General features: G+C 32.3%; 3 protein-coding genes across 4 annotated transcripts; 1 reads left to right on the top strand and 2 right to left on the bottom strand.

The window, feature by feature from the left end:
- Nucleotides 1-558: 558 nt before the first annotated feature.
- LOC116770421 (glutathione S-transferase theta-1-like) lies at nucleotides 559-3,154 on the bottom strand. Its single transcript, XM_061527855.1, has 5 exons — nucleotides 2,930-3,154; nucleotides 2,496-2,583; nucleotides 2,045-2,195; nucleotides 1,794-1,977; nucleotides 559-991 (listed from the first exon to the last, which is right to left on the bottom strand). The coding sequence occupies exons 1-5, from the start codon at nucleotides 3,039-3,041 to the stop codon at nucleotides 840-842; spliced, it is 687 nt and encodes a 228-aa protein (XP_061383839.1). The 5' UTR covers nucleotides 3,042-3,154; the 3' UTR covers nucleotides 559-839.
- A 476-nt stretch (nucleotides 3,155-3,630) lies between these two features.
- LOC116769942 (ubiquitin carboxyl-terminal hydrolase 5) lies at nucleotides 3,631-15,135 on the top strand. The gene is made up of 17 exons (XM_061527741.1): nucleotides 3,631-3,871; nucleotides 6,046-6,171; nucleotides 6,437-6,622; nucleotides 6,747-6,853; nucleotides 7,288-7,453; nucleotides 7,771-7,938; nucleotides 8,374-8,535; nucleotides 9,256-9,359; nucleotides 9,886-10,066; nucleotides 10,223-10,434; nucleotides 10,889-11,011; nucleotides 11,304-11,418; nucleotides 11,900-12,013; nucleotides 12,399-12,546; nucleotides 13,133-13,315; nucleotides 14,010-14,119; nucleotides 14,385-15,135. Exons 1-17 carry the CDS (start codon nucleotides 3,767-3,769, stop codon nucleotides 14,445-14,447), a joined length of 2,373 nt encoding a protein of 790 aa, XP_061383725.1. The 5' UTR covers nucleotides 3,631-3,766; the 3' UTR covers nucleotides 14,448-15,135.
- Nucleotides 15,136-15,411: 276 nt separating this feature from the next.
- LOC116769940 (large ribosomal subunit protein mL66) lies at nucleotides 15,412-16,766 on the bottom strand. Of its 2 annotated transcripts, none has more exons than XM_032661168.2 (3): nucleotides 16,721-16,766; nucleotides 16,093-16,419; nucleotides 15,412-15,618 (listed from the first exon to the last, which is right to left on the bottom strand). In XM_032661168.2, the coding sequence occupies exons 1-3, from the start codon at nucleotides 16,749-16,751 to the stop codon at nucleotides 15,473-15,475; spliced, it is 504 nt and encodes a 167-aa protein (XP_032517059.2). In that variant the 5' UTR covers nucleotides 16,752-16,766; the 3' UTR covers nucleotides 15,412-15,472. The 2 variants fall into 2 exon arrangements, with proteins under 2 accessions (XP_032517059.2, XP_032517058.2); XM_032661167.2 differs by lacking the exon at nucleotides 16,721-16,766 and adding an exon at nucleotides 16,451-16,622 and having other exon boundaries at nucleotides 16,093-16,386.
- Between the last annotated feature and the right edge of the window lie 582 nt (nucleotides 16,767-17,348).

The raw sequence follows: 17,348 nt of genomic DNA, 5'->3' as shown, positions 1-17,348 counted from the left end.
ACGCACGTTCCAAGAATATATGGATATTAGTTCTGGACAGGCCCAAGTCTCTTAGTAGGCTGTAGAGAGATTTTCCCGTTAGACCTCTCGCTCCCACTTCTACCGCGTACAAACCCACGACGAACCTATGTCTATTGAATTCCTTAGTGAGCTCGTAATATTTCTTGACCTTGATGGCATGGTCTTTGGGGATGTTGGTCTCTCTAGGAACCGTAAGCTCTATATTATGATTATTCATTTTATTGCTATAGTAATAATAATTATAACCTATTTTTTTTTTCTTTCTTTAACACCAAAATTGTTAAACATTGGTTAGTTTACAAATCATACCGTATCTTACTCAGGTAAGCTGTATTGTCGGTACTTTAAAACGGGACCTTAAAATCATTTTATTATACATGTCAGTTCTAAACTATAATTTCTTATAAAGATAAAAATTTTAATTTCGAATTCAGTTACTACTATATATATTAGAAATTTTACTCCACCAAAGCAATTATTAAATTCATTGACAATTAAAATAGCTGCAATGCTAAATAAGGTTTAAAATAAACAAAATTTATTTCAAAAAATTTTATTCACGTATCGTAAAACAAGTGTACAATAACAGAGCCATAGTTATAAAACTACCCACAAAATGCCATAAAATATGTATATATTATACAAAAATATTAAAATACGTCCAAAAAAAAGTTACCACTACTTATCACAAAAGTTGTGTCAAAACGACTGGAATAAACACTATATAATATAGAAAGATATATATATGATTTTATATTTTAAGTACTTGTCACATTGACTGGAATATCTTAGAACTAGATTTAATAGTTATATTTATATTACAATTTAGAGCTTTGTTGTTTTTGCTTATTCACAATCTTGTTCAATATGACATGACCCTCATCGTAATAGGGGCTGAAGTGTTCCCGCACCTTCTTCCACCAGGATCCAATTCTGAGAAATCTCTCTGCTGGATTGTAACCAGCCATTCCTTAAAAAAAATTAATATCAAAAACAATAATATACAAGATATGATTAAATTAAATATTGTTAGGAGCGAGGTTAGCAATATAAACACGGTATTTAACAGAAGGACCTAAATATTTACTTTCTTATGATCACAGATGATATCGTTTGTATCGCTTCTAGAAAAACTTCTCGAAAGCCGACCTAACTGCCCTTTTGTACGCGACAATCCGATTACTATAACATTCTCCTTTATATCTATTTGTTTACAAACATCAACAACAGGAATGTTCTAGAAAACGTGTAGCTAATAGTTTCGTCCACTCGTCACGAGATGGCGCTGCCACTCAATGTCGAGAACATTCTACAATAACTGCTTAGCCGATTTCTAACCCGGCGCGACGGTATTAAATGTCAAATATGAGCATTCGTCAACACTGATTGAGGATCGCAGTAGCAAAGTAAACAAGTGACAGAAATCCTTCGTGTTCTCTCCTCACAGTACCCAAGATTATAATTCGTAACAAATAAAAACGTTGACATTGGCAGAATATTCCACAATTCCAGTGTGAATGAACCCATAGCATAAAAAAGTAGCAAGAAATACTGTGTGTATGCAATAATTAATAATACTTCTATTAGCACTACAATATGGGAAAATTCTTATTTTTTTGGAATAAATAAGAAAATATAAAAGATAGATGAACAAAAGCTATAAACTACTTCAGGAAGATTCTAATCTAAAATTCCAAGACATTTCAGAAACCTTTGGTATTATAATTCTTAAACATAACATAGTTAATCTAAAGCAATATAAAATATTATACTTGGTTGTTCCAGTTCGGAGGCAGCAAACAAATCAGCTACAGTAATGTTGTTGCCAGTTATAAATTCACTGCCATTTTTCAACCACTGACTCTCAAAAGTTTCCAACGCTGATATTAATCTTCTCTCATAACCTTTAAGTGTTTTTGGGTTTGGTGGTATTCCCGTTATTATGGGGTCCATGTGCTAAAAAATATAATTTAAGTTACTTAAAAATCCTTCTAATGAGTAGTTCTATACATGTTGTACTTACTTTAACTCTAAAATACATAGACAAGTGAAGTCTAAACTCAATATGATGCCATTCTAAAAATTCATCAACACGAGCTCGGATTTGATTGTCTTTCGGATACAAACTAGGTGGTATTAAATTCTCTCCTGATAGGTATCTCAGTATGGCGACACTGAAAAAAATTACATTTGGTTTTAATGAATACAATATCAGATGTAATGGTTATATGCAAATATTTTAATGCATTCAAAAATTTAAGTGATTCATTTAAACAGTGTACCAAACAAAGCATTTGGTCTCAAAATAAATAATAAACTGCCAGAACTATTAAGTGACATGGTAAAACAATGTAAAATTTGTTACGGATAATATTTTTTAAAGTAATGTACTTTTCTTGCTTATATAAGGTTAGTCATATATGAAACTACTATGTATACTATAAATACATAGTTAATGAAGAAAAAAAAATTACCTTTCACTTAGAACAAAACCATTATGATCAATCACTGGTACTTTTTGAAACCTATTTATTTTGGCATATTCATTAGAATAGTGCTCTCCTGAAAACAAAAAGAATAATCAACTACATAGTTTTACTATATGTACAAAACAAAACTGTACAAAAAGGATTTATTGGATAACCAAAAAATATAAATATTTTGCTAAATGAGTTTATAATAATATTTAATTCAAAAATAATAAATTAAATATTAAGAATCTAGAACAAAAATGTTCATTTACGGGTTACAAATGGTAGTTAAATTATTTGTAATTCCCTAATATTATGACATAGTTGTTGATTAAAAATAAAATTCTATTTCGTCGAATAAAATATACCTTAAATGCAATTAATACAGAATACTAATAACTAAAATTATTTTAATCTGATAAACTTAATTGGTTTACCTTTACGTAAATCAATAAATTTTGGTTCAAAGTCGCACTTCGAAACTTTAAGTAAGATATATAGTGATCTAGATGGTTGCGACATTAAATCATAATACAACTTCAAAGTCATTGTTAAAGTAAAAAAGTTAAATTAGAGTAATAATTATTAATTTGTTTCCTTAATATTTTAATTTTTATTGGCAATTATCTTTGATCAAAGTTCAAAACAGATATGACAACTAGTGACGTATAATTCATGTATTTCAGACATTTGTGGTTTTACGTTGTATATTTTTAAAACTTATTAGTATTTTTTATATACATGGCAGTTAACGCAAATATTTAGATTCATTACGTGTTTTAAAAACCACTACGCAATTTTTTTCAGTATACATTATTAGCTGTAGATTATTATCAGTTATAAATTTTAAAAAGTTAAACATTTTCTTATAAACAGATGACATATGACAGAAGTTAGAATTAGTAAAACTAAATTAGAAAAAAGTAAAGTCCAAAAACTGATATGATAAATATTATTCAAAATTTAATGTTTAAGAATGATTGTGGTATAAAAACAATCTTTAGTATTTTTTTTATATCAAACATTTAAATACTTTTTCACTACCTGCATATGATCTAATTGGAACACGCGGAACAGATAACATTTAAAAATTGATATCGATATGTAATTTGTGCAGGATTAATCGATATATACCCACACTTGTCACTGAGCAACACTATCAAATTTTAATTTAGATTAGTTTGACGCCGATCATTTACTTTTACTGAAAAGTGAGAACGGATAGTGGAATAAAAGAAACTAGATCTTACTGCTGAGTGCAGAGTTATTAAGTTATGGCATCTTTAGATCTTTTAGTGCAGCACTTACCTAAAATCACAATTCCAACTTCCCAGCAGTTGGTTTACAAGGATGAATGTGTTTATTCTTTTGACAATCCGGTGAGTTGCATTTTGTTTCTAACCTTTTGATGCGGATATTATCGCAAATAATTGTAAATCCTATAAGAATATCATGTTACCACTAGTTATATTGTTATAGTCTTAATTTTATTGTTCTAATTTTTATTAGAAAATATTTAGAATCGATGAGGTTTCAGATTACAGAATGATCGGGAATCGGCAGCATTTATGCTGTTTTTTTTACTTTTATTAGAACATTTAATTGCAGATAATTTTTAGGGCTAAGTTAAAAAAATATATAAATTATATACACACATCTAATAAATAACAAATGAGACTTATAATGAACAGTGTTAACATAAGCATAAGTAAAATTGAACCCCTCATAAATAGCTATGTAATTTTTTAAATTACATATAACCTTTTTATACATAAAAATTGTAACTCTACACAGTATCATGTTACATACACAGTACAACATAGTGCTTATTTAAAGAGTTAATATAATTTGTAGCATAATTAAACAGGCATAATTTCATTTTCTTTGAAATATCTAGTGTTCATAAAGTTCTTGATCACCTGGTATACATTAGCAATGACATTGAACAGAGATGTCCTCATGCTTTGCATTGAGAAGGAACACATGATTAGTGACAGAAATGTATCAAACATCACCGGAGTCCAGAATAATATATTGTATAGCAGCTCCCTGGTAACATATGTCTTTGCACTCGGACGATTCACCTGCATTATATGGATTTTTGTCAATATTATTGCAGATATAGTTATGGGCACAAAGTAGCTGATGAAAGCCAGAATTAACATGTATATAAGCATGTTCTGGTTATCTGTGAAACATATCCTCATACACATGTCGTCCAATTTCGGTCTTCTAAGAGATTTTGTTATGTTTGTGTAAACGAAATCTGTTTGATTGTTGTAATTTCTCACAATGTTGATAACATTACTCAATATTGTTGCAATATTGTTTGATACATTTCTGTTTGGTTCTCCGGTTTCCATAGTTTCCATATAGTTTGCCGTTGGCACATATGTACGTAATTCTGTGATGTTTGGAAATGTTTCCCAAGTCATATAACTATAGGAACAATTGCTTTTACTAAGATCCAACATTGCCATGCAAGTATTCTCCGAACTACGAACTTCATTTGTTGACATTTCTTTGACATTCATCGGATACATCAGGAGCGCCATCAGAACCGGTACAATCCATTGGAAAGCTATAGTAAAATATGAAAAATATTTCTTGAAGAATTTGCAAGTTTTATTTATCTTCTCTTGTCGAATACTTCTAGATCCTTCTCCAATTCTTTGAACAATATTCTGATCTTCTGCTGTCTTGATGTCTTTAAGCATTTTGTAATGCATATAGTTGTCTATGATCAGGCTTATAAAACTATTGACCAATGATACAACTAGCGGTCCATAACTCAGAAGTAGAGATGAGAAGCCACAATTAGTTGTTTCTTTGTTCAAACCCAAATGGATTCCAGCAAATCTGAGTTCTATATTTACTGCGTCGACATTCGTAGGGTGTAGAGAGTATATCGCCCGACACAGAAACGCTATCCCAATACACGACAGAAGTATATTTTCAGATAAAAGTATAGACGAGAAACGATTTCTTCTAAACACGATACTCCTCAAATTCAGAATGCTTATACCAAATCCGCACAACACTAGGAAGACTCCTAAATATAGATCTATAGTTTTAAACATGTTGGAGTTTGGCTACAGACTGAAAGCTTCGCCGGCGAGCAGCCCTCATCAATTAGCTACATTTCCGCACCGGGTGATATTTTTTTATCGGTATGCAAATTATAGGGGCGTTTGTATGTGTTTGTGAAAACTTTTTGAAAAATTTCGCTATACGAACGATCATGTATTAAATGTTACAATAAAGAGCTATACTATTTAAATGAAACTAATATTTTCGGATTACTAGACGTATTTTGTTATTTTTAAAAACTACATACCCCCGACGTTTCGGTTACTTTGCAGCAACCGTGACCACGGGCGGGCGAGATGTGAGAGTAACAGAAAAAATAATAAAATACGCGCAGTAATCCGAAAATATATTAGTTTCATTTAAATGAATACTCGCGGAAGTCTTGGATCTCATTAAAACTATCCTATATTTATAATATATGCGTTTGTTTACTTTAAATGACTCGATGAAAATTTTGTTTCAGGAATCGGAGACGGGTCTGTACGTGTCACTAACGTCATTTTTAGGCTTCGGAAGAAATTACGTGGAACAATATTTCCAGAAAACAGGCAATGCGGTGTTTTTACACATACTAAGAGAGAAGAAACCCGTGAGTTTCAGCGTCTACGATTTATATGTAGAATTTAAATTTTTAACATTGGCATCGATTACGGTTTTTTGAATAAGTTTGTGATTTAACTAGCTTCACTATTAAAAAAAAGACATAAGATGCTATCTCGGAAGTCACTGATGTTCTACCGAAAATACCAAAGAAACTTCTCTTACAAAATATTGATTACTATCCAATACACCAATTATAGACAACATTGACATGTAATATTCTACATATTAAACATATATTTTTTTTCTTTTAGATCCCGGAGCCAGAACAAACAGGAGATGGTCCAGAAAAGAAAATAACTCGCCTGGCGATCGGTGTGGAGGGTGGCTTCGACCCTGACTGTGGCAAACCAAAGTACACTTACACAGAACACTACAACGTTGTGGTGCTGCCGGGGTTTCACACATTCCCCTGGCCTAATGACGCTTTACCTGACGTGGTAAGCATAATTTTACCTTTAAAAGGTCTTTTGACAACCCTACTGGTTTTGTACGTCTGTCTATCCATAGCACATAACTGCTAAACGTATTTCGATGATAATATAAGTTGTTTGTATGTTTCAGGTAAAGAAATCTGTTCAGGCTGTGCTAGATGCGGATTCTCCATTCAAACTCGCCGAGGCGGAGGCTTTACACGGCACCTGGGATGGGGAGAAGCGAGAAGTATCCGTGTAAATATACCATATAATAATCAGATAAAAATAACATTACTATTTTCACTAAAATTAATTTTAATTAAATAGTTTGTCAGGTGCTTGGTATAATTTTAGTTTTCGTTCAGAAATTGTTAAAGATTATCCCATTGATATAGATTTGGTTTTTGAACGCGCTTTAAAAACCCACATAAACAGAATATAATTGTTACGTGACTAAGTATGAAAGACTTGTAGTAATTTAAAAAAAATATATAAAATCGATTTATAATAATTTAAAATTAGACTATGTCATTTATTTTGGTTTACTAAGTGTTTTTCGCCTATACACATATTAATACAGATTTTTTTATTATATATTAACAACCAGGAATCAAATCTAACAACTATTTAGGAGACTTAACTACTCAACCACATGCTGGTAAGATTATACAATGTTCCTTATATTGCAGCCACTCGGTTAACTTGAAGCAGTTAGATAACGGCGTTAAAATACCACCTTCCGGCTGGAAATGTGCCAAGTGTGATCTGACAAACAACTTGTGGTTGAATCTGACCGACGGGTCCATATTGTGTGGGAGGAGATTCTTCGATGGCTCCGGCGGAAACGATCACGCGGTATATATACATATAAAGATTTAACTTGTAAGCTATTACAATAATTTAAAATTATATCGTCATACCCTTAATATTAGGGCCTTAATCTAATAGTCAATTGTCAGAAACAACCCATTATATAATCAGGTTTTAAATTTACATTCAAAACAAAATATTAGGGAAAAAAACATAGTTTTCTTCCCATAAGGCATACTGTGTAAATGATCAGTTGGAACAACTCATTGTCATTCCCAACGCGATGGATTACATTCAAGAGCAACAAAATATAAGAAAATTTTATTTCGACTTAATATTAATGTATATGACGTATATTCCAGGTGGAGCATTTCCGCGCGACCGGATATCCGCTCGCTGTGAAGCTTGGCACGATAACAGCTGACGGTACTGGCGACGTGTACTCGTACGCCGAAGACGATATGGTCGAGGACCCCTACCTGGCGGAACACCTCAAACACTTCGGCATCAACGTCCAGCAGTTACAGAAGGTTAGAACTGGTTCAGACTAGCATTTACAAGGATATGAGAGTATTTCTATTGTCTATGGTTGTGGATGTATGTTAGGCTGTGGCGCAAACATTGCTCAATGGATTGTAAAGAAACATATAATCTATATTTTATACCAAATTTCAGTGTGATTATATTAACACGACATGCCGGCTGTATTTTTGGTAATGCTGCTGGTTGTTCAGTGTGGTATGAACGAAGCCATAGACAAAAAAGTTATACATATATAACTTTTTGCTGTATTTCTTTTATGGAGTCACTTAATACTATTTTGAAGCACATAATTTTATATGACAATTTGTTGCACATAACACATATAGATATTGTACTATAACATTATATTTAAGCACTAAAATAATTATTGGTCCAATAAATGCATTTATATATACAAAAACTATTGTAACACAAACTTGCAGACGGAGAAGTCGATGGTGGAGCTGGAGCTGGAACTGAACCGTCGTACGGGCGAGTGGAACACCATCCAGGAGTCTGGAAGTGAGCTGCGACCGCTGCACGGACCAGCACTCACAGGTGTCAACAACCTCGGCAACTCCTGTTACATCAATAGTGTGGTCCAGGTGATGGAATTATTATACAACTACATTTGAGTGTTACAGCATAGAACTAGATCTTGTCTGATCTGATGAATGACTCATATAACTCATTTTCATAGAAGTCACGATGAGATAAAAATCTGTAGTTAACTGGAACCACCAACCTTAGGTATAATTTATTTTAAATGCTCATATTTAATCTTGAAGTACACAAAAATTCCTCAACAGGCCATTATATACATGACAGCTATTTTTATTCATATAAACATCACTTTAAATAGTGTCCTATATGTATGAGGAAGTAGGATATGCAAGTTTACTGAAGCGAACTCAGCGTTTCGTTACCGAATCGTTTGTTTGGGTCGCATTCTCCGGCCCTTAAATTTAAATTTGACGTGTGATATTTTTTTTAACAAAACCACCTGTTAATAAAACTACCAACGAGATGTTAAGAGCGTACTAATGTTTAATGGTTTCGAAGTTTAACAATAGTTCAGTACACAGATACAATAGGGATAAACAGTAAGTAACATAACTTAAACTAGATGGCATTACTAGTGCACATGACGTTTTGATATATCATTAATACCACCCATATAACTGGGCTATCGAACAAAAAAAAAATTCGACTTTCGACTGGAACGGAAATCCGGTTGCCAAGATGAATAACCCCAGTTGCCAGTAGAGCGTTCCGCTCGCTTCGTTCGCTTCACTCAATTATAATGTAGCCATATTACGTTTCAGGTGCTCTTCCGTATGCCGGACTTCATACGTCGCTACGTGGAAGGCGCGCCAGAGATATTCTCGACCTTCCCCGAAGATCCTGCTAACGATTTCAACGTGCAGACGTGAGGACCTGTCAATATAAAAAATTATTACTATTTTTAATCAAACAAATTAATTTATTCAAAAATGATTATAAATCTATTTATATTACATAGAAGACAGAAATTAAAATAGTAACATTAATTTCTGGTCTTAACAGCATTAAAAAGGTACATGTATTGTAATTGCTTTTTAAAAATACAGGATCTTACATTCGCCTAAATAATACTTGCTACTAACAAAAAAGATGACAGTCAAAATATAACATCATAAGTGAAGTGTTGCACCGTTACTTGTTACAACGAAAAGCCTAGAGAATAGAATAAAATAGAATTAAATCACCTTGAAAATAATATTTTATTTACATCATCAATATCTTATAATTATAAATAAAAAATATATATATCTCACATAACTAAGTTCGTATTATAATCAGCCTTAATATTTAACTGGAATTATCTAAATCTGTCTGTTAAAAGCGACTAAAACACATTGAATCTATCAAATTGATATAAATTTAATATATTGAAAAGTATAATAATATTCCAGCGCTAAATTGGGTGTTGGTCTCATATCCGGTCGCTACTCGTTCCCTACATCCGGCGGCGGGCAGGCGGGAGTGTCGCCTCACATGTACCGCGCGCTGGCCGGTCGAGGACATCGAGAGTTCAGCTCCAAGAGACAGCAGGACGCACACGAATTCTACCTCCATCTCCTGACCCTTATTGAGGTATACGGTTTAATTTATATGCATTACAGTTAACAAAAATAAAAAAAAACTCAGGATAAACTCGTATATGGATTAGGTATGTCTGTGAGCAGAGATAACATAGATCTGACATAACAAAAGCGAAGCGGGTATGATATATGTGTTTATTATATACAGCGTAACAGCCGTCACAAGCCGAACCCGGCGGACTGTTTGAAGTTGACCGTGGAAGAACGTGTCCAATGTACGGAGTCTCTCGGCGTGAGGTACACCCGCCGCGTGGAACACCACCTACCACTCCCGGTGCCCGTGGCCGCAGCTACCAACGCGCACTTAGTGAGAGAATACGAACAGAGACGAGCGGCGGCCGAAGCCAGCGGACAGAAGCTGTATGTTATCTGTCTAAGAAATATATCTCATATATGAAACTGATATATTTACGGATTACTAGACGTACATATTTTGTTATTTTTAAAAACTACATACTCCGACGTTTCGGTTACTTCGCAGCAACCGTGATCACGGGCGGGCGAGATGTGAAAGTAAGAGAAAAATAATAAAATACGCGCAGTAATCCGAAAATATTAGTTTCATTTAAATGAATACTCGCGGAAGTCTTGGATCTCATTATATCTCACATCCAAATTATCTTGGTCCATGATATATACATATTATGTTATTGCAGTATTTGAAATTAAGAGTTTCAATATAAAACTATGAATGATTTTGAATAAAAAAATTATCTTCTAAGGTACACAAAATTTTCAACACAGTTTCAGTCACCAAATAACAACAAAAATTTATAATAAAACTAAAATTAAACATTACATAAAATCGTTTCAGAGATCCGTCTGAAGTGGTCCGTCCCCTGATACCGTTTCAAGCGTGTTTAGACGCGTTCATGAAGGAGGAACTCATTGAGCAGTTCTTTAGTTCAGCTCTCAATAAGAAAGTTACTGCTCGCAAGTGAGTATACAACAACGCTATATTGAATTCGTAATATATGGAATAACCTCACATAGTAAAGTGATCTGCCCACATTATCCTGGACGGCATATTACTTAACAAACCGAGCATGTATAACTTGTTCACATAAAATAAGCATTATCTAAATATATACATAATATGCACTAAATGAAAAGTACATTATATGTCATAGAAGTATTTAGAACTGCTTCTATTTAATTTCTTTAAAAATTTCGACACTATAAATATATGATAAATTCATTATATGTAAAATAATACTGGTTACTTCTAGAATAACTCGGCTGGCGACTTTCCCCGATTACCTTTGGATCCAGTTAAAGAAATTCACTATCAAAGAAGATTGGACACCCGCCAAGCTAGATGTGGCCGTGGACATGCCGTGGGAGGTCGGTTGCATTATCATCGCCTCAAAACAAACTTTTTTTTAACTTAAATCAATGTTGAGACAATAATTAAATTTAAACTACATATATGTATAATCGGGTCTTTTTAAGTGGTATTTGCTTTTTTTAACACTTCTCTTATCTCACCATATCTCTCTTTCACTCATACATCGCCGTTTCACTCACTCGTGTCACATTCCATTTCACTTATAACTTATCATTCATCACTCACTACTACATTAAAATAACTCACGTATAGTGAAAAAAAAATAAGTACACATATGGGATAAAAATTTCATCCATCCTATAACTTTTTTTCCGGAACTGCCGTTATTCTCTCTTGTCCACTGTAGATTGATTGGTAAAGCAACTATAAAATTTTATTTTTCAACTTGCACGTGTAATGCATCTCGCCTTAATACCATTTTCATTCAGTATTTTCTAATGTGCTGTTTTAATATATTGTATGTGTATTTTTTCTCAGATGGACCTATCAAGCCTGCGTGGACGCGGTCTGCAGGCCTCTGAATGCCCTCTACCAGACACCTCACCAGAGACCCCCGCCCCTGTCTACAACGAGGAACTGCTGGCTCAACTGGTAAGAGTTCATGTTAACTGGTCATCACTGACCATAACCAGATAAAGTTGACATCAACTAATATGTTAACATTTCTATATAACAATGGTAAGTCATCTATAAATACAATTGGAGTGTCTATATGTAATTTCAAATTATTTTTTTTATCTAAAGAGTAAACCTTACAATAATGTTAACGCGTATCTCAAAATACTATGTAGGCAAAGCCGCGGGCAACAGTGAGCATAGTACTACCAGTTATTATGAGCTTTACCCATGTTTTCTCTTTAGCAGTCACGTCCCCCGAACATTGAATTTTTGATATAAATTTTATATTAGTACTATTATAATGAAAATTAATTAGCAAATACAGTTTTTAACGATCATTGTACTTGTTATCTAATAGTTGGACATGGGATTCCCTATCGAGGCTTGTAAGAAGGCTCTATACTACAGCAACAACTCGGGTATGGAGGCGGCGTCTCACTGGCTCATGGAGCACATGAATGATTGGGACTTCGCCAACAAGTTCGAAGCGCCCGGCGCCAAATCTGGTAATATTTTTAATATTTTAATATTTTTGTTATAACCAAGTCAGATGAATGAGAAAAATTTAGTAATATTATGTATTAACTAAAAATGGATTAACTAAAAATGGATTAACGGCCACTAAAAATGGTTTACTTGACCTATAATGTATTCTTAGTTTAATTTATGTGTGGAAATGTATTTTTGTTAAACTGAAATCATTATTATGTCAATCGCATAAATTATTTGTCCGAATAAAAGTATTAAGATTTATCTAGATCACAGCTAGATATACAAACTTAAAAAAAAAATAAACAGACGAATTATCTCATAGTTCATTATTTTTTTTTCCCTTTTTCAATTATTTCAAATTGAAAATTATTTTTAAAATAGAATAATATATCCGAACTAATAAACATTTAGTTGTGACTGATGATATAAAACTCGTTGCATTCCAACTGTCACGAGAATTCAGAACTCAACGGACGTATGTAGTTAATACTTAAAAAATTTTAATTTTAAATTGTTACAATATGAAGTTTACCTTTAACATTAATTAAAAATTAAGAAAAATAGGAAATTAATAATGTAATATTGATTTGTTATAAACAGATGCAGCAGCGGTGGATGAGGCGAGTTTAGAGCAAGTGACTGGTATGGGCTTCACGAGGACTCAGGCTATCAAGGCTCTCACAGCGACCGATGGTGACGTGGGGCGTGCGCTGGACTGGATCTTCAGCCACGCTGAACAACTCGATGAAGATACTAACCCTGGCTGCAGAGACGGACCGGAGAGTAAGTGGAACAGACAGACAGACATACAACTCGAAATGCAGTTATATAAATGAAACTAATATTTCAGGATTACTAGACGTATTTTCTTATTTTTAAAAACGCCATACTGCCGTCGTTTCGGTTACTTTGCAGCAACCGTGATCACGGGCGGACGAGATGTGACAGTAACAGAAAAATAATAAAATACACGCAGTAATCCGAAAATATTAGTTTCATTTAAATGAATACTCGCGAACGTCTCAGACCTCATTATGCAAATTTAGGGGTACTTAATCTAACCATATCTTGATGTAACATTTTCTTTACTCATTTAAATGGAACTTTTTCAGATACCGCATTTTTTTTTTTATTATTTGACTTATAAATTTTGTCGACGTTTCGATCACGGGCAGCCGACACGAAACACATCTGAAACGTCGGTAAAATGTAGAAAAAAATAATCATTTAAAATATAAAATTGACTAATGATTTAAGTCAATTTAAATGGAATTAAAATTAATGATGATAGGTACATATTTGTATGATATATTTAATTTAATTGGAAATAGGAAAACTGTATTTGTTAACGGTTGTTTTAAGAGAAAAAAAATATTTATATAACAATTAATTATCAATGAAAAACAACTGCTTGTATTTTTTTTTACTTTTCATACAGCTATGAGTTCAGTGTGTAATGTATTAATTATTTTTACAGAATACAAACTCATAGCGTTCATCTCTCACATGGGAACATCAACTATGGTCGGTCACTATGTGTGTCACATACTGCATGAAGGAAGATGGGTCATATTCAATGACAATAAGGTTCGTTTTCGTATGAATATATTTTATATTATTAATTTTGTTTCAATTTACTTGCAATTAATCAAATATTTAAGTTTGATACTTCCGAAATATATATGAACATTCATACTGCAAGATACTGCAACTGCTTTTAGGAAAATTAATGAACCGGACACAACTTTGTCGATAAAATGTCTAACTATTCATATATATATATATATATATATATATATATAATAAATAATGTTTCGCATTGTTTTGATGATATCCAATATATTTGTTACAGGTGGCTCTGTCAGAGAACCCCCCAAAGGATCTCGGCTACTTGTACTTATATGAGCGGCTGTGATGTATGAACCCGGCGAAAGGCCAATGTCTCAGACTTCGCTGATGTCTAACAAAGTTCTTTAAGAACTAGCAACCTCACATCCAGCTATAATATTGGAATTAGAAAACTAAAATACACCTAGTGAGGGAAAATGCATCTAGAATATAAAATAATTTTATAAATTAAGTAAACATTAATTAATTATTTTCCCATGAACTTTCTCAGTTGCTAGTCTGAAATTCTAAAGTTAGGGCTGTAATGTACCCTTCGTTTATTGTTTCCAGTCATAGATTTTATGCCTGAAATATAAGACGTAATTAAATTAATTTTTAATTATATATTTGTTTTAGTGATCAGATCAGAACATTACTCTAATAAGTAGGATTATTCTAACACATTGTAGCTAGATGTGAAGGTGAAAATATTATTATTGTATGTTTTTTTTAGGGTTCAGTACCAAAAATGTGTCTCATTTTTTGTATTAAATATTTTAATTATGTATCGTTACTTAAACGTCTATAGAAAATAAGTTTGTTTAGAGATAATCTTGCAAATGACAAAAAGAAACTATGTCCATTATGAGATGGTGTATTTATATTGAAATAGAACGAAACCAGAAGCAATACTCAAGTGAGAAATTGATGTCGAAAGTTAATGAAATTAATGAATCTAAAATAATAGACAACGAAATAAAAGGTAATTATATGTTTTTGGTGCTTTTCATTGTATTTCCTTATTTAAATCTATTGCCTTAGTTTTCGATGACCAAGACATTAAAGAACGATTAGGCTAAAAATGCTTTAAATGAAAATTAGAATCAAAACAGTAAAATAAATCATTTATACCATTCGACAAACTCGTTTGTGTTTTCTCCGCACAGCACTCAAGATTATAATTCACCCAACAAATAAACATTGACGTTGGCAGAATATTCTACAATTCCAGTGCGAATGAAGCCTTAGCATAAAAAAAAAATATATCAATATAGGTTTTATACTTTACTACTTAAATAACATTTTATACATAATATTTTACACTATGCTCGTTTATCGATTCTTCAAAAGTTCAAAGGGCGTTGGTATTTTCTTCTGGAATATTGTTGTTTCATCGAAGTACGAGTTGAACTTCTTAAAGCCGTACCTCTTCTTAGGATCTTTTTTACAGAAACTCGGTGTCAGATTTATCATCAAACCTAAAATTTAACATAATATAAAGGTAAATGATGCTGTCTCTCAAAGTTTTCATTTGTTAAAACGGACTAACTAAGCTATACAATTTCATATAAATAATTAAGATAATTCTATATGAAGATTGTTGATTTTCGAGAATGCAGCAAAGGATTTTTATTAAGAGGACCTTTATTAGCATGAGTTTGTTCATTTTTTTTATGTCAAACTAACTTTTGCCCATCACCTTATCCAAATAGACTTTGGAAGTTTGAGAGAAAGAAATGTGCACTTAAATATCGACATTAGACATATATGGTAACCAGGTTATATATATATATATATATATATATATATCTATTATAAAATAATATATAATCAATGTTACACCTGTAGAGAAATTAAATTCTTTTTTTACTTTTGTTTTTGAATAACGAAAGTCATACATAAAATTTATTAGTGTCATTATATTATAAAGAAGAATGAAATAAGTTTCATACCAGCTTTCTGTGCCATGGACACCATTTTCCCAATTTTTTTCTGTTGGCGTCTACACAAACCAGTTATACGTCGAGGTAACATACAACCATCAGATCTGACGAATTGACTCAGAATTAACACATCAGTATGCTTCACATCCAAGCCCAGGGCACACATGTAACAGGTTTCCTTTGGGGTCCCTTCAGGTTGAACTAAATCCTTTATATTTTCCGCACGAATTAGCAATTCAGTCCGAGGTGAAGGAACATTTACACCTTCTACTACAAGAGTTGAGCCTTCTTTGCGTTCTTGTACTGCAATATTTAAATGAGTTGATTTGAGGTTATCTACAAAATATTAACATAAATTTTTACTCACATTCTTTTAAATTTAACTTATTTGTTAATGATAACGTTCGTACAGATGTTGAAAGCACTGCATTCTTTAAAAAAGAAACACCCGTTCTAGCTAGTAAAGCCATTTTTAGTGGTAAATAAGACCACTAAGCTGTATAAATAAAACGTCAATTTTGCTCTTCGTAGGTGTTTAAATGTCAAAGAATATTCTCAGGTTCTTGAGAAACGTCAAACTGACAATTTTATTTTGACCGAATTAATAGTGCGTTTTTTAAATTGAGTATTTACTTACCTAATCGAATGTCCGTCATAATATCAGCCATAACTAGGTATAAAAATATAAATGAAACATTTTTTTTTCCGTGATAACGTATTTCACATCTCGCCTGCCCGTGAATACGATTGCTGAAAAGTAACCGAAACGTCGGGAGTATGTAGTTTTTTACAAAAATAAAGCACGCGTAGTATATCCGAAAATATTAGTTTCATTTATTTGAATAAAACTCGCGAAAGTCTTAAATCTCATTAGGTATAAACATTCAAAAATCATTAAATTGATAGAACAGTATGGTATTTATAACGTTATAAGATTTATATATTTTTAAGTACAGATAGATTTTATATAAATATATTTATAATTAAGACCAAAACACATCTCAAACATACTTCCATCTATAATCATTAAAAAAATACAGAAGATTATTACATTTCCCTGCAACGACTAAAATAAGTAAAAATTCTATTTGAAAATTTTATAAGAAGTTGTAGAGGTTTGTAGAAGCTCTTTTATTTACTTTAAAGATTGTATTTAAAACTGCGTTTAAGTACATTGGGTTAGATTTTTTGGATTAACAGTTAGAAAAACAACAGGCTAACATATAATTTAGAATTATCTCTTAAACTTCGGCTGTGAGCAACTT

Source organism: Danaus plexippus (genome assembly GCF_018135715.1).
Source record: "Danaus plexippus chromosome 13 unlocalized genomic scaffold, MEX_DaPlex mxdp_15, whole genome shotgun sequence".
NCBI classification, from domain to species: domain Eukaryota; kingdom Metazoa; phylum Arthropoda; class Insecta; order Lepidoptera; family Nymphalidae; genus Danaus; species Danaus plexippus.
The sequence above is the reverse complement of the archived record's forward strand: the minus strand, read 5'-3'. Positions and strand labels throughout refer to the sequence as shown.

What these genes read in the sequence shown, in the direction of transcription:
- LOC116770421 (XM_061527855.1), bottom strand. Translation starts at nt 3,041, where the DNA reads ATGACTTTGAAGTTGTATTATGATTTAATGTCGCAACCATCTAGATCA. An exon ending in ATTTATTGATTTACGTAAAG is followed by an intron (nt 2,584 to 2,929) that starts GTAAACCAATTA and finishes TTTTGTTTTCAG; the next exon opens with GAGAGCACTATTCTAATGAA. An exon ending in CTATGTATTTTAGAGTTAAA is followed by an intron (nt 1,978 to 2,044) that starts GTAAGTACAACA and finishes TATATTTTTTAG; the next exon opens with CACATGGACCCCATAATAAC.
- LOC116769940 (XM_032661167.2), bottom strand. Translation starts at nt 16,553, where the DNA reads ATGGCTTTACTAGCTAGAACGGGTGTTTCTTTTTTAAAGAATGCAGTG. An exon ending in TAAGTTAAATTTAAAAGAAT is followed by an intron (nt 16,387 to 16,450) that starts GTGAGTAAAAAT and finishes TAAATATTGCAG; the next exon opens with TACAAGAACGCAAAGAAGGC. An exon ending in GTCCATGGCACAGAAAGCTG is followed by an intron (nt 15,619 to 16,092) that starts GTATGAAACTTA and finishes GTTAAATTTTAG; the next exon opens with GTTTGATGATAAATCTGACA.
- LOC116769942 (XM_061527741.1), top strand. Translation starts at nt 3,767, where the DNA reads ATGGCATCTTTAGATCTTTTAGTGCAGCACTTACCTAAAATCACAATT. An exon ending in AGCGCCCGGCGCCAAATCTG is followed by an intron (nt 12,547 to 13,132) that starts GTAATATTTTTA and finishes TGTTATAAACAG; the next exon opens with ATGCAGCAGCGGTGGATGAG. An exon ending in CTGCAGAGACGGACCGGAGA is followed by an intron (nt 13,316 to 14,009) that starts GTAAGTGGAACA and finishes TTATTTTTACAG; the next exon opens with AATACAAACTCATAGCGTTC.